Below are 25,683 nucleotides of genomic sequence, written 5' to 3'. Positions count from 1 at the left end.
TCAAGTGCGCTCTTGATGTAGCAGACACTGCATCTAGGGCAATAAACACTAGTGTCGTCCTTAGAAGACATGCGTGGCTACGCATTTCAGGATTTAAGCAAGAGGTGCAAACAGCCATCTTAAATCAACCATTCAACCAACAACTGTTTGGTCCAGAGCTAGACATAGCACTTGAGAAAATGAAAAAAGACACTAATACAGCAAAATCTATGGGAGATCTGCAGTCCACTCAAGCAAGAGGCTCTTTTCGTCGCTCCTTCTACAGAGGAGGCTCCAAACAAACAGGAGCAGACATTTCAGCTTCCTTTAAAAACAATACGCAAACATCCTCCAATAGAGGATATTTTAGAGGAGGCTACAGAGGTAATAACAATAAAGGAAGAGGTTGAGGTAATAACAACAATCGAACCTCCTCCACCACTAAACAGTGACTTCCTTCAGCTCCCCCAACAGCATTCCACTCCTATAGAGGGGAGATTAGCACAGTTCCTACCTGTCTGGAACTCCATCACAACAGACAAGTGGGTAAGACAGATTATCCAGTATGGTTGCTGCCTAGAGTTTACAGCTACCCCTCCAAATATTTGCCTCCCAGACAGCCTCCAATGTCCACAGAACATCTAACGCTGCTCCAACAAGAGGTTCTCTCATTGCTGCAAAAAGATGCAATAGATTTAGTTCCATTGCAACATCAAGGAACAGGGGTCAACTCACTTTACTTCTTAATACCCTAAAAGGAAGGGACATTAAGACCAATTCTAGATCTAAGGCCTCTCAATCTGTATATAAACTTTACAACAGGTGCTCAAATTGTTGCAACAAGGTAATTTCCTAACTACACTAGACCTCAAAGACGCCTACTTTCACATTCCCATACATCCTTCTCACTGGAAGTATCTCAGGTTTGTGCTAGAAGGACAATACTATCAGTTCAAAGTCCTTCCATTCAGGGTCACAACTGCACCGTGAGTGTTTACAAAGTGCCTAGCAGTAGTAGCAGCACATCTCAGAAGACAACATGTCCATGTCTTTCCATACTTAGACGATTGGCTCATAAAAGCCAAGTCATTCAACCAGTGTGTTCAACACACATCTCAAACATTTCAAACACTGCACAACTTGGGGTTTACAATAAACCACACCAAGTCACATCTACAGCCCTCTCATGTACATTAATACCTAGGGACTACCATAAACACCAATACAGCTCTAGCTTATCCTAGTCCAGCTAGGACACAGAGTGTTCAAGCCTTAGTCACAAGGTTTCAAAACTAACACTCTATCTCAAAGTGTTCATGCAATTAATAGGCATGATGAATCTTGCATTTTTATTGTACCGTATGCAAGACTGCAAGTGCGCCCATTGCAGGAATGTCTAGCACATCAGTGGAATCAGGCACAAGGACAACTTACAGACCTGGTGTTGGTGGCCAGCCGCACACATCTCTCTCTGCAGTGGTGGAACACCAAAAACTTGTCCAAAGGGCGGTTGTTCCTTGAGCCTGTTCCACAGATAGTACTGAAAACAGACGCATCCCTGACAGGATGGGGAGCACATCTGCTCCACCACACAACTCAGGGAAGGTGGACCGCTCAACAAAAGGTGCTTCACATCAATCACATAGAGTTGCTGGCGATTTTCCTAGCACTGAAGTCCTTCCAAGTGTCATACGGAACAAAGATGTCTTAATCCGGACGGACAACATGACAGCGATGTACTACATGCAAAAACAAGGAGGCACACATTCTCTGCAGCTGTCCCAGCTTGCACAAAATATTTTGAGATGGGCCATTACACAAAAGATATATCTGCTTGCAGAACACCTTCCAGGAGTTCACAATCAGATAGCCGATCTGTTAAGCTGACAGACACAACAGATTCACGAATGGGAACTACATCTGCAAGTTCTTCAACCATTCTTTCACAAGTTGGGTCAGCCAGACATGGACCTGTTTGCCATACACGAAAACGCAAAATGCCCAACCTTCGCCGCCAGGTTTTCACACCCGCTGTCCAAGGGCAATGCAATATGGATGAACTGGTCAGGCAGATTTGCGTACGCTTTTCCGCCAATCCCACTAATACCACTAGTAGCATGCAAGCTCAGACAAGTCTCTCAAACTGATCCTGGTAGCTCCCACAGGGGCACGCCAAACTTGGTTCACCACACTGCTAGAACCAAAAACTGTCTCTGACCCCATCCATGCTAACGCAGAACCATGGAGACATCGGGCATCCAGATCCAAGTGAACAATCTGGCGATCTGGCTCCTGAAGTCTTGGAGTTTCGTTACCTTAACCTGCCACCAGACTGTATGACTATCATTAAAGAAGCCAGAAGACCTACTACTAGAGCTTGCTATGCTGCTAAATGGAAGAGATTTGCCATTTACTGCGCTAATAATCAAATTGATCCTTTAGATGCTTCCATCCAAAATATCATCTGTTACCTTCTCCATTTACAAAGATGTAATCTGGCATATTCATCTATACGTTTACATCTTGCAGCCATTGCAGCCTATCTACAAAACAGACAACATATGTCGTTATTTAGAGTACCTGCAATCAAAGCTTTTATGGAAGGATTACAAATAATTATTCCTCCTAGGTTTCCACCCCCTCCAGGGTGGAACCTAAACATTGCTCTTAACAGGCTCATGGGGCCCCCCATTTGAACCTTAACATAAGTGTGAACTGCAATTGCTCACATGGAAAACAGCTTATTGCTATCACCTCTCTTAGAAGAGTTAGTGAGATTCAAGCTTTCACTATACAAGAACCATTTTTACAATTACACCGAAACTAGACACTGCCTGGGGCGCACAAGGTGTCCCAGGCAAAGCCGAGTTCAAACCGGTGCTGGGGCATTCCAGCCCCAGCTCTAGCGCGAAACTAGACCAAGGGAAAGGGGTGTAACCACCCCCTTCCTGGGTCCCACCCATAGGAGAGACCTAGCAGGAAATCAAGCCAGCTTGATTTGGAATAAAGGTAGGAGCTGTGCCCATAGACATTAGATCATCCTGACTGAAACTTTGAAACGAAACTCTGGACCCTTCGACATCCTACTCAACGTAGAAGACTGAAGAATCTCCCTTGTGGTCAAGAAGTGACCACCCTGCACAAGCAGGCACCATCAGCGCTCAAAGGTTTTCTTTGTTGTTGCTCCCGCCGGAGCTCGAACAACAGAGACCGACAAGAACCGGACTTCCAGACATCCAACAGCCCGATCCACAGTCCCAGCAAAGCTGAGACCCGTGGAGGCGACGAGAGACGTGGGACCAGCCATCTTGGAAAGCCAGCGAAGTGCTTCCTGTGCAGCTCCTGAGGCACCCTCGAAGCTGTGCATTGGGGATTGAGAAGCCCCAGCCCCGAGCAGCTCTTGCACCGAAGATCACCTCTGGAGGAGTGTGGCTCACTGATTAGAGCGGCAGAGGAGTGTGGCTCACTGATTAGAGCGGCAGACCCTGATGCAGAGGTCTGGCCCGGGACCAGGGTTCAATTCCCGACGTGGCAGGGTCCTGAGCCCAAAAATGTCCACGGACTCGATAATTCTCGCCTCGGTGCCTATTCTAATCATGGGGTCCCACGCTGCAACTCTGGGCAATAGCTTGCTTAATCTCCACTACGGCGGCCCACCCGCTGCGGGATGCCTGGCTTTCACCTTGGGGATGTCCAGTAGGGGTTATCTCACAGGGAAAAAGCCAGGACGGGTTCCCAAGGCAAGCGCCTTGATGCCTTTGGGTGATACGTGCGCTATATAAGTCGCAAAACATTTACATTTACATTTACACACTCACCGAGTGCTGCGTGGGGCCCTTTTGCATTTTCCTGCTCGACGCGTTGTCCGGTCACTTGCCGGTTGGCTAGTGGCCTCTGTGACGACGAACATTCGGATTTACACTGCTGGTCTGGTTGCTCCAGACTGGCCCTTGCTCCCCTGAAAAGGAGCAGCCCATCAGACCTTCCTGGTCTGATCCAGAAGCCATTTCCGAGTCCTGCGTGGGTTGCATTTGCCAAGGCCTGTTGACTCCGATTCGAGAACCGACACCGCCGACAGCTAGAGCGTTCGTGGGACAGCAGTGTCTACCTCCTGGTCGTCCTCGGTCCTTCCTGGTCCACGTGGCAGCGGAGACAAACTTCACGACATCACCTGATCGCAACCCGGCATCGCCTGGTTCCTTCCTGGTCACTGGCAAGTGACCCAAACTCTGTCCCCTCTGCTTTCAGGTACTCTACATCTTCGATACACCCTTGGATCCAACCGGACTCTTCTCTCCTGGTCGCCTGCAGCATCTTCCCCTCAAGGCTCCATAGAACTCCACGACGAAACCCGATGCACTTTGACACCTATGCACCTGCTTCCTGTGGGTGAGGTAACGAGAGTACTCCGGTGCTCCTGTAGTGGTTTACACCTCTAGTGTCCTAGTTTTAAGTGGCTAAGTTCCAGTCCAGTCGGAAGACTCCCAAAACAGTAACTTTCTAATTTTTACGCACCATTGACTTGTATTGGTAAAGACGTGTGCCTATAGACACTGCGCCCGCATCCTGTGGGCCTCCCCCGACCTAACCTTCGTTAGTCCAGTGTAGCCCCAGCGATTCTCAAGGCCCTAGGCCTTACCATTGTTCGTGACGTGGTTCTTATACCACTATTTTAGTATATGGTTTTAGGGGCCACCCGGGCCTATCCATATTTGTGCAACTTTTGTATGTTATATCAAGTTCTTTGTTTAACGCTTGTGCTTCTGTGCTCATAAGGAGTATAGGGGATTATTCTAGTAATAAATACATATATTTTATAATATATAACTTGTGTGGTGTCCTTTCATTTGGTATTCAAAGGATTGCATATGGTAAAACAGCTGGCTTCACATGCCCTCTTGAGTTTAGCCTAAGACTGCTTTTGTCCATGCTACCCCTAGGATAGCTGGTCTATAAGGTTGACTTACAACCAATTACTATAAGGGTCGTTTGGACTGGTGCAAGGTGCTCACTAGAATTAGTGATAATCCTATACCAGGCCAACTTCTCACAGCTTTCTTAGGTAACATTCCCCTAGAAGACATCTGCAAGGCAGCAACATGATCTACAACACACACCTTCACTAAACACTATTGTGTTGATGTATAAGCTAAGCAGCAAGCTGCAGTAGGCCAAGCTGTCCTCAAAACTCTTTCAAACTACTGCAACGGATACAGGTGACCACCGCTAGGGGAGACACTGCAGCGCAATGGATGCAAAGTGTAGGATCTGCAGCTCATATGCCTCGAACGGAAAATGCTACTTACCAGTATGCATCTTTTCTTGGCATGTAGAGCTGCAGATTACTTCACGCCCTCCCACCTCCCCGGGACCTGTATCTGTTCCAGTTTTTATCTTGGATATACACGCATGGACATCCCTTCTTTATTTCTACTAACTCCATCATTTCCCATCATGGCGAAAAACAATCTAAGGATGGAGCCGATGCCCATGCGCACTATCGTCCAAGGGAGGAGTCACCTCTCGTGATTACAAAGACTTCTTCCAAGACGACAACAACATGCAATCATCCGAGCCCAACAGCAGGTGGCGATCTAATGCAAAGTGTAGCAATCTGCAGCTCTACATGCCAAGAACAGATGCATACTGGTAAGTAGAATTTTCTTTATATATTTGTATGCACCTGAAGCAAATAGTTCAGGTAAGAAATGTTTTTAAATAAGAATACTTTTCTGTTCAAAAAGTCGACACCTAGTGCGAAATTGCTAGAAGCTGAAATGTTAACCTATGGGAGGAAAAGTCAATGCAGCATTCCGGTACAGTACAGTGACTTATGGGGCCAATCTCCAACAGTTAAGATGAGTGGTGGGCAAGCTCCAAGGCAGCACCAGCGGCACTAGGTTGGCCGGTTGTAGAGATGCAAAACACTATGTTACGCCATGGGAGATCGTTCTTTGCATAAACAGGCTGCAGGCTAGGACTGGGAATCCAGTCTGACTGACCTAACAGGGGGGCTCAGGCCTCACTATGCTCGGGGACTTAGGGACACCTTTGGTCTTCTTTTCCACAGCCTAGGTACTATGGGTGCATTTAAGCATCAGGTTTTTCATACTGGGAGCAGTGGCTGTAGAGGTGGCCTGTGTGCAGTGGCAGCAGGCGACAACGGAGGGTCCACAAGGGTTGAGTTCTCCTTGGGCTCGAGCTCTGGATGCTGCGAGACCACGTGGACAGTGTTGGCACACTTCAACTCGGGCTTGGAGCGACCGGTTCAGTAGTGTCATCAGGCATCTGGTTTCTGCAGGCACAAAGTCCTTGCAGGAGTCTTTGAATCTTTGGATGCCTACATGTTGCAGGGAAGCAAATCCTCTACTTCTTGGGACATCATGGTTCCTGAGTGAAATGCTAGCAGGTCTCCCAGGCTCTGGGGACTCAGAAGCTGCATGACAAGTCGGATTTGGGCATAGTTGTTGAAGTCAGCAAGCAGGCCGACAGGGTTGGCGCATGGTCAGTTTCTGGGTCTTCAGTTCTTTCAGGTGCAACTCTACACATCCTTCTTTCAGGTCATCAGGATCTGTTTTCCTGTTGCCAGGGGCTCCCCTAAATACTGAATTTAGGGGTGTTAGGAGAGTGTAGGGTAGTAGCCAATGGACTACTTAGCCTTGGGAATACAACACACCCTATAAGACCACTTCCTGTGGGGAGAGGGCAATAGCCTGTCCCAGAGTTCCTCTATACTTCGATTTAACAGGTGTTTGCTGCCCTATCAATGGGTCTGTAAAAGGAGATGTGAAGCAAACTTCCTGTTTCTGACTTGCAGCAGCTTCTAAAATAGCCTATTAAAGAGACAGGGGTCCTTTAAGTGTTTAAAATTACTGCAGATCACAAATTATTTTGGCGTTTGTGTCATGGAGGTTGTGTTTTGAGTGATGTGAACGTATTGTTGTTACTCTAGTCTTGAAGAAAGAGGTTGGCTTTTATTTGCTCTTGTCTTGTTACTCTTAACTTTTTTAAAGATGAAGTCTCTTATAAAGAGCACCACCTCTTGGATGTCTTTGTGTGCAATTTAAAAAAATATATATCACAGCAAAACTGGAAAACATTGAGTAAACTAACTAGTAAAACATTAATATCGAAAATGTAAAGAGAGGATTGAAGAGAACTCTTTACATCTGGTATCTGTGGAAGAGATGTGTATTTAAATTTCACCTGATAGTGTCTAGCATGGGTAAAAATTCTGATGTTACAGGCTAAAAAGTTCCAAATCCCGATTGAGAGATTTTTAAGTTTTACCTTCTGGCCAATTCTTTTAACCACAGATTCCCCACCTTCAGAATATCCAAGTCATCCGACTAGATCCAGAAAGTTCTCCCAGCATTGACTCCTGCAGGTGATACAGTGGCAATCTTGCACGCCCCAGAAGTGAGGGGACAGAGCCGCATATAGTGTTCTGATGTCAGTTCTTCTCTTTCAATACCATTCAACATAGATCAGCTCTGTTTTCTGATGACTCTCAAAATAATTTAAAGCCAATGGGTGATGTTTCAGCTGAAAATGACAGGTTTCTAATGATGCCATGAGTTCAGAAAGCAAATGTCTCACGGACCTGAACAACCTGTTCCTTGGGTGCATGGGCTCTAGGAACTTCCAGAAGTCATGTGAAAAGTGCAACATCATGCACCTGAAAGTTATCAGGGAGTGGGAAGCCTGGCTGTATGTCACTGAAGAGAAGAGGTGGTGTTTGAAGCTGTGGGCCCACTCCAAGTCATGGAACCACTCCTGATCATAAGGCCGGGTCAGAGCATAAGTCCCATTCTCATTCAAAGTCTTCAGGTAAGTCGAAAACATACCACAAACACAAGAATGCCAAGCTGGGATCAATTTCATTCCACCACATGATCTCAAATGAGAGATTGGGAGGGTGACACTCAAAGGGTCCTGCGCCTACAGTGTCTTCTGACACAAATCCAGTCCCTCAGCTAATCCTAGCATGCCCTGAATTTATTTCCCAGGCCATTCTCAGCCGTGCAGTAGATGGAGGCTCCTCTTGGACCTCTCAGCTGCCTTTGACACGGTTGACCATGACACTCTAAAACAAAGACTCTATGAAGCCGGCATAGAGGGAACTGCTCTGGACTGGATCACGTCCTACCTTCAAAACCGAACTAATGTCATCCATACCCCACCTTTCTCGTCCAAACATCACTCCACAAAAGCAGGGGTCCCTCGAGGTTCTATCATCTCGCCCAAGTTTTTCAACATCTACATGAAGTCATTACCTGTACTGATCAATAAATTTCACCTCACGTGCTATAACTATGCAGATGACACGCGAATACTCCTTCAACTGGAATGCCCCAAAGACCTTTGAAAATCACCAATTTTCAGCTGTCTCGGGGCCGTGGATCAGTGGATGACTTGGAGCAATCTCAAATTGAATGCTTCAAAAACTGAAATACTCGCGTGTGGCAATTGGAAACATTACAACTCGCTTTCCGCATGGCCTATTGAACTGGGATCACTGCCTAAAGTATCGAAGAAGTAAGAATCCTCGGAATGACCATGGACTCCAAACTGTTGATGAATGCCCAAGTGGATAAACTAGCAAGATCAAGCTTTGTCACTATAAAAACACTGCAACAAATGTTCCCTCATTTGGGATTTCCACACAAGGTTCAAGCTACCATCTCCTTGTTCTGTCCAAACTCGATTACGCCAATAGCCTCTACCACGATCACCTTTAACAACCATGAAAAGATTACAACAGATTCAGAACTCGGCTGCCAGACTACTTTTGCATATCAAACCGCGAGACCACATCTCCCCTGCCTTGAAAGCCCTGCATTGGTTACCGGTTGCCAGAAGATCCACGTTCAAGCTGCTTTGTATCACCCACAAAGCAATACATAGAAGGGAACCACTCTTCATCAGGAATAAAATCACCAAACGCATTCAACAAAGGAACCTCCGCTCTAAAGGAGCATCTCGCCTCAAAATCCTACCATACAAGAAAAAAACCATGGGTGGCACATCCTTCTCTGTTCAAGCAGGCAAACTATGGAACTCTTTACCCCCCAACATAATGTCCACCAACAGCCACCTTATCTTAAGAAAACTACTCAAAATGTGTCTCTTCCCCCACATAAGCACCATACACAAACAGAAATTTACAGCATATCCCTCTGTATATAAGCATTTGTTTTCACTATAGATGTGTGTATCTTTGTGTACTACTTTGTATAAACGTGTAAAATAATTATTGTTGAGAGAGAAAAAAAAAATCATCTTTGGTCTACATGTACATACTTCCATTGTGCATCTATGTACCTTCCAGGTACTGGATCTGTGTGTCTGTTACTTTTCTCCTGAAAAAGCCTATCCAATGCACTACCCTATTTCTCATCCTGCGCCTCATATCAATATCTTTAATCTACATATACTTGCCTCCTTTATGCATCTATATACTTTCAATGTACTTATGAATCTATATATTTATCACTTTATTCTAATTTAGCATTTCCAATGCATTACCCTATTTCTCAGCCTATACTTCGCTCAATATATCTTCTAGCCCAACCTTCTGACTCATCTCAAACTTCTTTCTACTACTCTTTCCAATGCACTACCCTAGCTCTCATCCTATACATCTATTAATATATCCTCTACATCCCATTTTTCCTAAACCCCATACCACTACTATGATCGCCAAAATAACTCTTTTTTTAGACTCTCTCCCAGAAAGAAAATCCTACACTCTTTTATCCCTCCACTATCCTTTTCAATCAAGATTAGCAGACTAACATGTTCACTTCTCAAATTCTATATTCAACTATACTAATTCACCACTAATCCTTTATAAGGTTCCAGAGTAGTGTGCTACTCGCCAATAAAGAGTCAACACCCCATCAGGGATACAAGTGCTATATAAATGCAAACCTTTTTCCTTTCCTACCCCTCCCCAACCCTACTCAATCCAAATAAATGACTAATATATCCACCACTAAAATTACTCTCATGTTTCACCATACTAATTCAACACTTATCCTGATGCTACTTGCGCTTCAAAACCCCATCAGGGGTAGCAAGCGCTATATAAATACAAACCTCTTTTCCTCTTCTATCCTGCCACCTTTTCACCATATTAATTCACCACTAATCCTTTATGGGCTTGCTGAATAGCATGGGTCAACAAGCGTTCTATAAATACAAACCTTTTTCCTCCTCTATCCTTCTGCTATCATTCCAAATCCAAATAACTGACTAACCTATCCAACACTTAAAATGTACTAGCATGTTTCACTATACTAATTCAACACTAATAGTCTATGGATCCCGGAGTAGCGTGTTACTCGCCGAAAAAGGGCTTTGACGCCTCGTCAGGGTAGTAAGCACTATACAAATGAAATTACAATACAATGCAATATCAAAGGTGTCGGAGGCTTTGAAACTCCTGGCCTTTGTATGCTAAATGACTAGCCATCCGGCTGGAGGAGGTGTGAACACCTTCCTCCTACGCATGCATTGTTTCTGGCCTCCGAGAACGTGCCTTCTTACCTACAGGGGATCAGAAACATGTCTGTGGTTGGAGTCTGGACAAAACTAGTCAGCCAGCACACTAGATAGTGATTGTTTTCAAAGGGCACCACTAAAGTGCCCTCCGGTTGCATGCCATCATAAATCTTGTACTGGTATCAGGCAGATTTATTAAGACAAGGTGTTTGATACCAAACACAATAGGTTTCAGTGAAGCCATCATGTAGCTGGGGAACCTTTGACGACCAGTGCCTGGTACATTCACTTAACATGGCTTCCCTGTTCACTTGTACCATCTAATAATTGAACTAGATAGCACAGGATCATGTCTGCTCGCGCAGATATGCCATTGCATGTTATATAATGCACCCTGCCATAGGGCTACAAGGCCTGCTGTAAGGGTGACTTACATATAGTGCATGCAGTGACATTGGCATGGAACACAGTGAGTGTGCCATGTCATGTTTTCACTCGTGATTTGCATCATGATTCTGTCATGGCAGGCTGCGTGTAATTCGTACGGGGATCCCTTTGGGTGGCATAATACAGGACCACCTTTGGGACCCATGACCTAGGTACCAGGGGTACCACTTACTAGAGACTTACAGGGGTGCCAAAGTCTGTGCCAATTGTGTGACAATTAGAACATTTTACCTTGTTTTAGGGAAGGAGCCCTGACACTGGGTCTGGTTTGCAGGGATCCAGTGCACATCAGTCGAAAAACATCTATACCAGTGGCAAAAAGTGGGGGTGACTTTGAAAAAAGGGGCACTTTCCTACAGTTTGCACATTGAGTGCCTGCACTTGACATCTGCCAGGCTGCGACAAGGGCATCCGTTTACTCCTTCACGAAGCAATATTGCCCTGACAACCAGGCCCGGCGTAGAGGGGCATTTGAGCCCAAAACACAGACCCTCCACCTTGGGGATGTACTGCTTTGGTATCTATTCTAAGGTGAGGAATCTGTGTTTAGAAGTATCCATCAGAAGAGCAAGTTACTCCCTTTCTGTAACTCCCTAACTGCAGATTCCTCAATGCCTTCCCACTTCCCTAGTCTGTGGAATGGTTTGTATTCATCTTCTAAAGTAGGGCTCAAGTTAGGATTTTGCACACTGATACTAAGAATTATTCAAGCTCTTCGTCTGATGGAACGGAAAGAAATAAGAAATTGACGTCAGCGTGCCGGGTGGCGCTTATAAGCTCTTCCTCTCTCTCACTTCTAGGGTGGTACAAAGCCGGTGTAGACCCACCCAAAAGCATTGCTGGGAAAGGTTACTAGATCCAGTCTGGCACCTTGGTAGTATTCTAGGGTGAGAAATCTGTAGTTTAACTATCCACCAGTAAGAGCATAACTTAAGGGTAAGTAACTTCTTCTCAAAGTTTGAACTCTAACTTGTGTAGCGTTGAGCACAATGCCATAGAAAGTATAATGGGCAGCTGTAGGAAACTGGGTTTTTGTTGCAGTAGTCCCCCCATTTTTTGCCTGGTATCAGATGCAACTGAAGTCCACTGGGTTCCTGCTAACAAGGTCCCAAGTGTCAGTGTTCTTTCATCAAAACAAGACAACTGGTCATGTGATCCCTCAAACTGCCAGGCCTTTAGCACCTTTGTAAGTCCCTAATTTATTTGTAAGTTTTGTATAGCGCGAACATGACCCAAGTGGGTATCAGAGCGCTTTATATAGGGATGACGAAGAACAAGGAACATAGTGTAAAGACATAACAAGTTACAAGTAGGTCAATGTGTCACAAGAGTACAAATTACATAGTGGAGGGAAATAGGTAGAAGGCAATTGCAACAGGAAACTTAGGACAGTATATATCAAGAACAAAAGGGACATTATGGCAGGCAACAATGGGTCGCAACAGATGACATGTAATAGTTAGGATAACCAAAAAGACTCGAGGTAAGAGGAGCAAAGTTTCTAGATAAGCGCATTGTTCATTAGTAGTGCTTTCATTTCCCTTTTGAAAACAAAGGTGGATGGAATAAGCCTTGTCTCCACTGGAAGGGTGCTCCAGATTCTCTGGACAATGCCTGAGAATGTACGGTTGTAGCTTTTAAGCTTATTGAATTTCTTTGGCTTGAGCAGTAAGGTGCTGGTGCGCCTTGTGTACCGAGATCCACCAGAGAGTTCCAGTTCATTTGCCAGGTAGAGTGGGATATTGATGTGAAGAGCTCTGTGGGTCATACACACAATCTTTAATTGGATCCTTGTCTCAAAGGGAAGCCAGTTGAGTGATTTCAGGTCCGGCGAGATATAGTTGGTTTTCTTAGAACCCGTTATGAGTCTCGTAGCCGCATTTAGCGAAGCTCTGATAGGGGCTAAACTGAGTTTCTCTAGTCCGCATAAGGTAGTACTGCCATATTCTAGTCTGGAGATGACCAGTGCTTGCACTGCCGATTTGAAGTCCTCATGGGGCAGGTAGGGTTTGAGTTTTCTTAGGATGCACAACTGTAAATTCGCTCCTTTGGTAGATGCTCCGATGTGCTCTTGCATGTTTAGATTTAAGTGGTACCTCTGGTACCTATGGCATAGGTACCCAAGAGAGTCCCTACGAACTGCAGCACATCTTGTGCCGCCCTAAGGGACCCAGCACTAAACTCCTACAGACTGCCACTGCAGGCTGTGTGACAAGATGCTCCAAAAAGTTAAAACCCTACAAGGCACACATTTGTGTACCATGTCCCCGAACACTGCTTGTAATATTTTTAAGTCACCCCTACAGCAGGCCTTACGGCCCTAAGTCTAGGGCGTATTATAGCCCATGTGAGAACATATCTGCATGAGCAAATATGCCCCTGTGCTGGCCAGTTCAATTACTGACAGTACAAGAGAACAGGGAAGCCATCTTAAGGTATGTACCGGTCACTAGTTAAAATGAGTTCGACAGCTACAGAACGACTTCACTAAACCATATGTTGTTTGGTATCAAATACCTCGTATTAATAGACCCACGCTGATTGCAGTAATGGATTTATTAATACATATACTCAGAGGGTACCTTAAAGCTGTCCCTGAACCCCACCAGCCTTCTGGTGTGACTGGTCCAGTCCAGCTAGCCACCATAGATGAGTTTCTGACCCTCTAGGAGGTCAGAGGTCAAACAATACCTGCTCTGGGGAGAAGTGTTGTCACCTCCTCCTTAGGAAGGCTGGTAAATAAGCATTTCAAGGCAGGAGGATTGAAAGGCCTCTGCCGCCTTTGATATGCGACCAAGGCTTCCCCAGACTGGGGTATGCCACTCACTTCCATGGGCCCATGTGGCACCAGGACAGAAGGGAAAATTAGCTATGCAGGAGGCGTGTTGCACTTCTACGCTGAACACACGCCTAGGGTGGCCCAGCCTGAAGTAAACACAAATTTGGAAATTCCACCATCTTGTGTGTGGTGGAATTAGGAATCCTGGGACAGGGTTATGCCCACTCCACAAAGGAAGTGGTCATCTAGGGGGTGTAGTGATCCCAGATGTATGTAGCCCATTGTCTACTATCACTCACTCCCCTTAATGCCCCTAAATTTAGTATTTAGGGGAGCACCTGATCCCAGGACTTCAGATTTCAACTGACAAAAAAGTTGTTGACCAACATGACTGCTGACATGACAGCAGAGGAGTGTGACTGCCTTGATGCCAACCCTGTCCGCCTGTCTGCTGCACTGATTCTCATGGACCAACAGACTTGTCCTGCTGCTGTGCAGACACCAAGAAACCTGGAGCGCTGCCAGTGGTTAACCAATTGCCAAAGTAACTCCCTCGGAGTAGAGGCGCTACTCTACTGCAGCTGCAGGCACCAAAGAAGCAAGACCAGGTTCACCGACCTGCTGCTCACCGGGTATACTGATGCAGCAGCTGCCCAGAAAGAGGTAGCAGTCCTCCTACTTGTCAGATACATCCTCTCTCCAAGTGTGGGGATGCCAGGACCGACCGGAGCTGCACAATACCAATACCTGGGGTACTGGACCCCTTGAAGCAACCTAGGATTGTTGTGTCCAGACCGGACACCAATGACTAGGAGAATCAACCTGAACTTCGAGGGTCTTCAGGGACAGTGAGACTCGCATTGTTAGTGGCCCAGCTGTCCTGCAGCAGAATCCAAGACCAAGAGTTTACGACTGCCACCACCCGACTCCTCCAAGTACCTCTGCACCCCCACTCTACGGCCTGAGTACAAGGGAGGTGACGGTGCCAATGGGGGCCCCAGACCAACAGGAGCTAAACCCACCCTTGGGTTTGCTCAGACTGAACTCCCAGTCGCCACCTGCAGCCTCTTTCTGCAGACCCCTCTCCAACCGCTAGTGACTCTCGCAACAAATCAGATGCTAAAAAAAAAACACACTGCACCCGTGCCCTAGAGCATGAAGAGAAGTGGACCAAGGGAGTCCCTGTCTGCCAGAGCATCAGGATGGTTAAGTCCCCCTGTGGGTTCCCAGGACTGGTCCCCCAGTCCCAGATTGCAGGCTTTTGCTGACTAAATGTTTCTCTCAATGAAATAAATGGGATACCGGACGCATAACACCCCTCTGCACCCGGACGCTTCAGAGCCTCCTGAGGTTACCTGTTGGTGTGCCGTTGGACCTTGCCCCGTGCTCACCTTAAGTCCAAAAGAAGAGTCCTGTAAATTGCTGTTAAGTGCCCGAACGCAGTACAAGTTTCTCCCCCCCTCCCCCCCCCCCCCCCCCCCCCCCCACCTTCGGGCCCCCCCAACACTCCCCACAGGGTGGATAACATTACTGATCCAAAAAGGTCACTGTTAACTCTTATACTTTAACAAATCATAACTCGAAAAGTACTTTCCCGAGTATGATGATCTTGGTATCTAAATTCATATAAACGTGTTATTTTTATAAGCTTGTGTTGGGTTCCTTTATTTAGTGTGTGTCTCACTTAATGCCTGTCTGTACAATAAATGCTTAGCACTACCCTCTGATATGCCTATATGCTCGCCCACACTACCACAAAAGAGAACATTTGGGATGTTATCTATAAACTAATTTAAGTTTTAGTGGACTCTTTACACAGTGCACCTCTCTTTGATCTTCAATATAAAGAGCCAGCTACCTGCATTGCTGCCAATATAAATGTTTCTAAAAACGTCTTGTAATTAATGTTCTGGTTGCTCTATACATCTGAAAATTTTAATTGTTGGCTTGAACAGTTTATCCTATTGCTTGAAGCACTGTGTTTGACAATGTACTCTTTAATGTCCTTGGTCCATTGCTTTGGCACACCGTGAGACTCCTTTACTCTGATTATTCCTCTGTGTGCATTTGAAGCATATGCTGGTAAGAACATTCAATTGCATCCTGCACCAGATTTCTGAAACTAAACACACAACAAACAGATTCTGTGTTACATAAGGTATTACATATTAACATTGTAAAAATATACAATCTTGCTGTCTAGCAGTACACACACGGGTTCCAAATTTCTGTTAAGGAAGTATTCTGTAGCTTTTTGTTCTGCTAGCCGAGAAGCTTTGGGTACAGAGACACTTCAGTTTAAATCCTCTGTCCCATGGCACACATAGTCACTGATAGACAATTACTTACATTTTATATATATTTTTTGTTAGCTGTCTTACAATGTGATTTATACATTGTTCATTATTCCTCTCCAACCTGACCTCGCCAGTCTGATATTTGTGATCCCTTTACGTGTAAAATTCATATGCGTTTAGATGAAGAATACTTACTTGAAGATATACCATTATGAAGAATCCTTGCCTAGAATAATACACACGTTTGAACTAATTAACTGATTGAGCCTTAAATATACTATCCTAAGTTTTAGCCCTTACAACAAAGGTCCTTACCCTAACAATATCCAAACTGGTAACTCTTACCATTTTTAATACGCTTTCTTTTATATCCTGTGTAGGTTGGTTTTCAGATGAGGAAAAGCATATTTCTAATTTTTAGTTTTGTTTTCTTAGTCATATTTTTTTTATAGTGGTGTCTTTTATAATGTTATTTCTTCATAAACTTGTCCATGTGCATACATTTTTTATAGGAAATGTTAAACATATTCCCTTCTTTTGCAGCTTAACTGAACCTTTTAGGTAGAAATGTGATTCATCAAGTTACAAGCTGTAATGTCTGCATGAATTGTTGTGTAAATATTATTTTGCTTTTGCGTTTAGATCCTTCAATTACCTGAGTAAAGTAGGAGACAAAATGAGGTTTGATTTGGCTCTTGCTGGTACGGAGGCCAGGTAAGCTATTTTTTCTTTATTATTCTATATTGTTATGGGTCACCCGTGTGAACTGATATTACTACATATTTTCATCTTTGTTATTTTGTCTTATGCTTCAAGAATATTGTTTATGGGAAGAGAGCCCTATAACACATAGGTGATGCCGGGTCGTCATTCGTACTGCTCCAATCTGGCTGGCAAAGTTTACAGAAGCGAATCATACCTATTATGCTGTTGATTAAAAAATATCACCTATGATGTTCTTTCTTCAGCAGGCCCTTTCCTTTTTATCAACAATCTTTTCTTCTTCCAAGGGCAGGGTCAGGAAAGTGCCTCTCTTCCCCCTCCAGACCCCTAGACTCCCAATCTTCAAGCAGCATTTCTCCCTTCCATGCATCTTTTTGTTCCCTATCTGATACATACACTCCACCACAAGATTTAAGAAAATCGCTTTTGGTCCCACACTGAACCTGCCTTGCGTGTCTGAAATATCTCAATTCAACAAGTTCATGTGCCTTCTTTCGCCGGATTTGCTCTGAGGGCATGCATCCTGGACCTGTTTTCTAGTGCTGACAGGCGCATCATCTGATAGCCTCCTTTCTTGAGAGATGCAGAATGTTACATCTTGATTAGAAGTTTACAGGATCTTACATGTACAGTCACCAATGCCTCCCTTGTCCGGTTTGAAGATGGCCCCCTCGGTGTCTGGGCTCTCAACCATCCATTTTGGAATGGGTTGCCAAGTGCACACACAGTTATTCATATGGCCTCAATAGAAATTATCTGTTCACAAAATCTAAAACCCCAGGGTTTCAAAGTACCTCTTCATGACTGATATGGTGTGCAGTGAAACTGCATCCCTGCTTTGTTACAAAGCCAGGCCAGTGCTGTCGGTTGAGCAGGCTTCTGCCAAAGACCCATGATAATTGATTAGTCTTTGCCATGTCTGTCCCAGACATGTTTTCAATGCTTTTTATAGCATAAATTGATTGCCCCAGTGAACATTTTAAAATAGCCGTTTGCACCTCAGACAAACTATGAACGTAGAAGCCCTAGCTACAGCCCCCACCCCCTGCTTTTCTTTGAACAAGTAAATAACTAGGCTGTCCTCTTGAAAGCTACGGCATACATGAGTATTAGGGTTCTTCTTGGGTCCGACACCCATCCAAGCTATTGAATTAGTTCAACTGTCCTTGGTTTGTATAGAAGACCTTGAACAACAGTATCTGGATTAAATGTACTCTTTATCCTTACTTGAAGCATTTAGTTACCACAGCACTTTGACATTTTAAATGTTTGAGAAGAACATAAAGTTTTAGTTACTGGAACTACTTTCAGTATGGTTTCTTCACTGAACTCTTCTGAAGTTCATATAATTAAAGGAGAACATAATCCAATATTTTTTCAGGTGGAATATCAGCCTTCAGTACTGAAATCATCTTACCCAATTGGTTTTGAATATTTTTTTTTACTTTAATGGCCTGTCTAAGCAGTTTTCATCTACACAACTTAGATTCTCATGATACAATTTATTTTCTAGTGGCACTACCGTAACCTATATTCTGGATGATATTGAGCCACTGAGAACTGCTGTTTTTAGCAAAAAACTACAGATCTTTTGATTTGGTTATTCACCCTAGAGTGGTTTCTGACACTTTTACCATCAAAATTATACCCACCTACCACATTGGTAACTAGTTCTTCCACTTTACCTACATTTTTAGGTCTCGCCTACTGTGCGAAAGTGCCATCTTTCTTGCATTGGGATGCCCCCACTTTTTTCTGAACTGCTGATGTGCTTTGACTGAGTGTGCCCTGGGCTTCTGCCAACCAGGTACACAAGGCCTGTGTCCCTTCCCTAAAACTGTGTTGAACCTAAAACCCAATTGGCATCTCTGGCCACATGTCGGCCCCTAGTAACTGGTACCCTAGGTACCCAGGGCATGGTGACCAGAGGAGACCCCTAAGGGCTGCAGCACTTATTGTGCCACCCTTAGGGGCCCTGTACCCTGACACCCACACACTGCCTTTGCAGGCTGAGTGTTATAAGTGCAGAACTAAACGGAGAGTCGACATGGCACACATCTCTGTGTGCCATGCCCACAAAACCCACTGCTAGGTCCCGGGACTGAACCCAGGATCCAGTCCTGTGGTTAGCAAAGTAATCCTGAAAGTAATCTATTGTATTTTTATAGAAAAACCCATTGAGCTCAATGTTAAATTGTGTTTAGAATTGTGCTGCCTACTGCAACCCCAGTAACTATTGTACTTACTAAGTCTATTGCCTGTCTGCAAAGTAATTACCGAAAGTCACTCATATTGAGAAAAGTATATTTTGATATCAGTTGGTTTTAAAATAAAACAACTATATCTTTTGATATAAAAACAATTGGCTTAGAGTTCAGTTCTTGAGTGTGTGAAACCTTTTGCTGACAGTGTACAACAAATGCTTTACACTGTCCTCTGATACTGCCTTACTGCTCGACCAAGCTACCACATTAGAGAGTAAGGTCAGATCTGACTTTGTTATACCTCTCGGGATTGGGGACTCTATATACACTGTACCTTACTTTAGTCAAGTATATATAGAGCCACTTTCTTACAACTGTCTAACACAAAAACATATTTTAGGGCTTGCTATTTTGCCAAGGGAAAAGCTACACCACACATAAATACGCTTTAGATGCAGTATTCTTAAAGCCCAGCTTATATTGTCGTATTCCCATACACCAAAAATAATTAGGACTAAAAAACAAGGAAGTACTACAGAATTTCTTCTCAATACTTGTGATGAAACAGGCAGTCTCTCAAATGCATTCACAAAGTGTTACGTAATTTTTAATGGATGCACCTAAAGGCATCTTCACTGTACTCCGTAATATCTAATGCACCACCTGATAAACCTTTGCCTAACTACATACTTTTACAGAGCACACTCGTGCCCTACAAGACTAATTACTGTCAAGGAGGCAAATTCCTTAACATAATCTACCACACCATCTATTCTGCGTCATCAATTAGCTGATAAAAGCAGCTTGTTGCGGTTCATATCCCACATGCTGCGCTTCTACCCATCCCCGTAAAAGCTTCCATTACAATTGCAAACACAAACAAGCATTAGCATAGCCAATAGGTCTCGCCATTGGGACCTTTATAAGTGTTTAGCCATGCAGCAGTTAATGTTGTTGCAGTAAGGATATTGTGCTGCATAACTAAATACTGATAAGGTCCCAAAGGCGAGACCTATTGGCTATGCCAATGCTTGTTTTTATTTGCAGTGGATTATTCTCTTCCAATTTTTCTATGCCTCCGCTCTTAACGACCCATTCGATCACAGACTATTTGGTGCAGTAATGTTCAAATGTTATACTCAAGAGGTTCCACGTTGTAAGGCAATTTAACCTGTCATTCCTCGCCCTCTAACATGTGCACCTATTCTACATCCTTCGCAGCCAACACTAGGGTTGGCACATATTCTAGTGTCTTAGCAATTTATAGGCCTGATTTCGAACCCGTTGTTGTTTACATTTCTTTGGTTGTAAAGTTTTAGTCCCAGATAAACAAGTCTTTTATAGTACCAGTCTACAAAGGGCAAGTCTTTCATATTGCGTTTCTGCCTACAGTACAGAAGCATCTCACATTTAAGGTACTCTAGAACAGTTAAGGGCTCAAAATTCTAAACTTGTAGCTGTTGCTAGCTCTCCGTAATTAATATCTATACGACTCACTAATAATCCAAAATATTCTTCTAATAGATGCCCAATGTTATCTGGTATTCAGAATGTTGAAATTGTTTTATTTTCATTATGTGCAAATTAAAACAAATGGCATCATTTTATCATAAAAAAGTGCACTGTACTATCGTTAAAAATGTATACATATATTGGTTTTATTGTTTATTCCAGACAGTGCTCTGATTTGTTGAGTCAGGCTCAGTACCATGTGGCCCGTGCCCGCAAGCAGGATGAGGAAGAAAAAGAGCTACGTGCCAAACAAGAGCAAGAGAAAGAATTGCTGCGTCAAAGACTGCAGAGAGAGCAGGTACTGCTTGAATATTTCACTTTGCAGAGCTTCTTTAAACTGAATACATTCAACTTTTTCCAAGAGAAACAGTTACATATATGCTCTTCGTGTTCTAAACCCCCCTCACCAGGTGCCTACACTATAGGAAATTTCCCACAATGCACCTTAGCCATAAACTTGGTGGGGGGGGGGGGGCAACAATTCACACTCTTCAAGAAACATTGGCTCAGTTTTCGTTTTGTTGTGGTACAAGAAGTGTATTTCTGCTTTTACCAGTAAATGTATAAGCTACCCACACTAGTTATCTCCAAATATTCATTGGTGGTATAAGAAATGTATTTATGCATTTACCATTAAAGTCTGTAATCTAACAATAAAAGTAATGCATTTCTGATTATGCCATTACAAAGTATAAATTCACAATGCAATACAGGCAATGTGAATTACTACAGCATCATGCTCCTCCTCTTGACAGTTGTTACAAACCAGTGAAGCAACAGGTTTTTCAGTAATGCTGTACCTTATAAATAAATGCTAATAATATCTTCCTTTGTAATGTCTGCCTAACTCTTATCAGTGAGCTCTGGAACAACAATGGTTATATCACTTAATTCTGCTTCCAACAAGTTATTATGTTATGTTGTATTAAAGGACATATTTGTAGGCTTCCATTGTAATGTATCCTGGGTGGTCTAATGGAAAGCAGATTAAATTCTCCTTTGTCCCAAAATAATTCCAAGATCATGCCTTTGCTCCCTGTGGCATATTAGCACATTAAATGCATCCTAAACAATTGCTTCTCCACAGACAGTGACTCTATAGAATTAAGGGGGTTGCACTGTATGGATAGCATCTTTATTTCTGCATAATATCTTAAGGATTGGCGATGTCATTATAGCTCCGTAATGAATATCTATACGACTTAGTAATTATCCAAAATATACTTTTAATAGATGCCCAATGTTATCTGGTATTCAGAATGTTAAAATTGTTTTATTTTCATTATGTGCAAATTAAAACAAATGCCATAAGAGCTTCTCAATACTTTCATTAATCCAGTAAATGTCATATTATCAAAGCACATTTAAAAAAATGCAAATATGAAACCACCTTCAAATCTACATTATATCACAATACCTCGAATTCAGGAGTTTCTGCTGAAAGGATTAATGTTGCTTGCGCACATACTTGTAGTCCCCTGGTGATAGATCTTTTCCAAAAAGGTGAATTTAGGCTATGCTCCCGCTGGAGGTATACGTTTAACCTGACTATCTTTGAGCTAGCATACCTGAAAACATGTCAGACCTGCAAAGACAATGCAGTTTGTGGTACCAGTTAGTGGTGTACACTTCATTAATAGTCTTTTAAAGTCCATAGCATAATTGTTTTCTGAACAGCAGTAAAAAAGTTGTAGCTCGCATAGTAAAATAGGAAGCACCTCTTGGCAAAGCTGGAGACTGAGCCTGGGTTTACTTCGCTCCTCCCACAACAACAAAGCTCTTCAAGCGGACATGCCCAAAAAACAGTGCTTGTCTGCAGTTAATCTTAGGCTGTGAAAACCAGATGGCTCAAAAATCATTGGGCAATCAAATCCTTGGAGATCTGTGACAGGATAAAGCATACAGACCTATCACCAAGAAAATGGGAGTATCTGTTCTTTATGAATCCGAGTCTTAACTGTGTAAGCAATATATCATCAAAATTGGCTAATGCTCAATCTTAATGTTTTTGCCTCTTCATTGCGCTTCTTATTATGAACCACAAGTTAATCTTTACTCAGGTTTGCTAAAATGCGTATTCGCCATCATTCACTTGTTTTGATGATTAGCAGGCTATCTCATCTTTGAAAGATAACCATGAGTCCTATTTTATTCTGTGATTATACTAAGGCTCTGCTAAGCAATACCGCACTTAGATTTCGTTCTCTATCGGTTGGCTATTCCAGTGTTTTGGTCAATGTACAGTTGGTCTTAAAATCGCATGCAGTTTTTTTTAGAATTAGTCTAGTTACAGTTAACAAAAATGTATTGATTTACCATAATTAGGCTCCGTCCCCTGTGATTAAGGTACTCTTTTCTTTCCTTTTTTAGACTGTTAAAATAGAGCAAATGAAACCGACCAGCGTATATTGGGGTGTTTTACATGAGCACTACCTAAATTACACACAAGTTCACTTTTTTTTGTTTTAAAGGACAGGATGCTTTCTCAAAACTTGAGTAAAATTGTTCAACTAATTAATATTCCCTTTGATAACACTGTATATAGGATGCTGACTTTTTGTATAGTAGACCAAATATAGGTACACCATGTGAAGAGTCCAAGCAAACCCCAGAGGTATTAGAGAGGCACAATTAACAACCCAAATGCTCCCTTTTGTGGTAGTGTGGCGAGCAGTTAGGCATATCAGAGAGTAGTGTTAAGCATTTATTACACACAAAGGTAGTCAGTGATACCACACTCAACAAAGAAATCTGACACCAATTTCTAAAAATAACACCTACTTTTATTTAAATTTAGATACCAAGATCATCGGAATCAGGAAAGTATTTTTGACTTATGAATTTTTAAAGTTTTCAAAAATGAACACAGTGCAATTTCTGGATCAGTAATGTTAACCTATAGAGGAAAAACATTTACTGCATTCAAACACTTGTCAGCGACTTACGGGACTGTTCTTCTGGACTTGAGGTGAGTATGGTGCAAAGTCCAAGGCCACACCAACAGGTCACCTTGAATGGCTCTGGAGCGTACATTGCAGAGGTGTGTCACAGCGTTGCATGTCCCATTCACTTCAATAGGAGGACTGTCCGGTTAAAAAGAGGCTGCATGCAGGGACTGGTGCACCAGTGCAGAGAAACCTACAGGGGGCCTCGACCCTTGCGATCCTCGGGCACACAGGGACACATTTTGTCCACTTCTTCTCGGCTGTTGGGCTCGGGTGTAGCGGTGTGTTTTTTGGTCGGATTCTGGTGCAGGAGTCTCTCGCGGTTGGAGGGGACCTGAAGAAAGAGGCCGCAGACAGACTGGAAGTCCAGTCTGTACAAACACAAGCATGGGCTTGCCTCGCGTGTCTCGGGACCCCGTTGGCACAGTCTGCTCCCTTGGACTCTGGTGCGCGGGTGCACATGTGGTTTAAGGCGTTGGGTGGCAGCAGTCGCATACTCACTTCTTTGTCTTTATTTTCTGCAAGAGGGGCAAACAGAGAATCTGGTTCACTCACAAAGTGGGTCTCACTGACCCTGAAGTCTCTGTGTGCAGGTCCGTCTTTCTTGGCATTGGTGTTCGTTCTGGGCACAAGAATTGGTTGCTGCAAAGGGGCCAGTACCCAGGGATTGCTATTGTGCCGCTCTGGTCGGTTCTGGCATCCCCACACTTGGAGGGAGGACGGATCTGACCTGTGGGAGCTGTGGGAGCTCCTACTTGTTTCTGTGTGACTGCTGTCAGGTAGACTCCATAGGCGGCAGGTCAGTGTAACTCCTGTACTCCAAGGGAGATTCTTTGGCAATTTGCATAGCACTGGCTGGCCTCTGGTTTTTTTTACATCTGCACAAGCAGCAGGGCGAATCAGTTGCTCCACAAGGGTCGGGTGCAGCAGACAGTCCAGAATGGTTGGTGCCAAGTCAGTCGTACTCCTCGGTTTCCGTGTTAGCAATTTTCTCTTTCCACTCCTTTGTGTCAGCTGAATCTGAAGTCCTGGCATTAGGGTGCCACCTAAATACTGTATTTAGGAGCATTACAGGCGGTGTCGGGTAGTAGCGAATGGGCTACCACACTCTGACCACTTCCTGCTGGAAGTGGGCATAACCCTGACTCAGAAGATCTAATTACACCAAAAACCAAGACGTAAAATCTTTCCTACTCGTGTTCACTTCAGGTAGCTCACCTTGGGGTAGTAATAGCCTGAGGGTGAACACTCCTCCTGACTAGGAAATGTTCCTGCCTGTTATGGTGCCAAATGGGCCCTGGGCAGGGGGTGGCATTTCCCCTGTCTTTGATGTGTGACCCTAGCTTACCCAAGGCAGTGGCCTTTTAAGCCTCCTGCCTTGATATGCTAATTTACTGGCCATCCTGCTTGGAGGAGCTGATTAACACATCCTGCCAGAGCAGGCATTGTTTCCCACCCCCTGCAGGCTTTCCCCTTCAGGGGGTCAGAAACACGTCTTTGGTGGCAGGCTGGACAGAACCAGTCAGCCAGTTTACTAGAGATCAGTAGGTTTTCAGGGGTATCATGTACCCTCTGGGTGCATGTATTAATACATCCATCAGTGGAATCAGTGGGTTCGTTAATATGAGGCGTTTGATACCAAACACCATGGATTTCAGCGAAGTCATTATGTAGCTAGGAAACACGTTTTGACCAGTGCCCAGTACATAACTTAAAGATGACTTCCCTGCTCATGTAGATATTTCCTCACATGTCATATAATGCCCCATGCCTTAGGGATGGAAGGCCTGCTGTAGGGGGGACTTACAAATACTGCATGCAGTGTTAGGGGATGTGGCACACAGGGTGTGTGCCATGTTGTATTTTCACTTTTTAGAAACCTTGCCACACAGCCTGCAGTGGCAGTCTGCGTGATTTTGGTGCTGGGTCCCTTAGAGTGGCACAGGATATGCTGCAGCTCTTAGGGACCGTCTTTATTTCCTATGACCTAGGTACAAGGGGTACAACTAACTAGGGACTTAAAAGGTGCTGAAAGCCTGGCCAAATGGGGGTCAGTTAACCAGTTGCCTTGTTTTGGGAGAAGAACACTGGCACTGCGACCTGCTTAGCAGGAACCCAATGAACTCCAGTGAAAGTTGCCATCGAACACCTGGAAAAAAGTGTACACTACTGCAACAAAAAAAACTGTTTCCTACCAAAAGGCAGCAAAAGCTGCCGCAACAGGGTTTCACGTTAGGAAATCAACACTATCATACACTGGACATGGCATTACATCGTCTTGATGGGATCAT

General features: G+C 43.9%; 1 protein-coding gene across 1 annotated transcript in view; it reads left to right on the top strand.

Moving 5' to 3' along the window:
- CTR9 (CTR9 component of Paf1/RNA polymerase II complex) overlaps positions 1–25,683 on the top strand; it is a 222,667-nt gene that overhangs the window by 174,248 nt on the left and 22,736 nt on the right. Inside the window, exons 19-20 of the mRNA XM_086955952.1 lie at positions 16,651–16,722; positions 20,610–20,745. Of these exons, the coding sequence (XP_086812078.1) occupies positions 16,651–16,722; positions 20,610–20,745 (208 nt within the window). The remainder of the gene's footprint in view (positions 1–16,650; positions 16,723–20,609; positions 20,746–25,683) is intronic.

Source organism: Lissotriton vulgaris, chromosome 2_1 (genome assembly GCF_964263255.1).
Source record: "Lissotriton vulgaris chromosome 2_1, aLisVul1.2, whole genome shotgun sequence".
NCBI lineage: Eukaryota > Metazoa > Chordata > Amphibia > Caudata > Salamandridae > Lissotriton > Lissotriton vulgaris.
The sequence above is the reverse complement of the archived record's forward strand: the minus strand, read 5'-3'. Positions and strand labels throughout refer to the sequence as shown.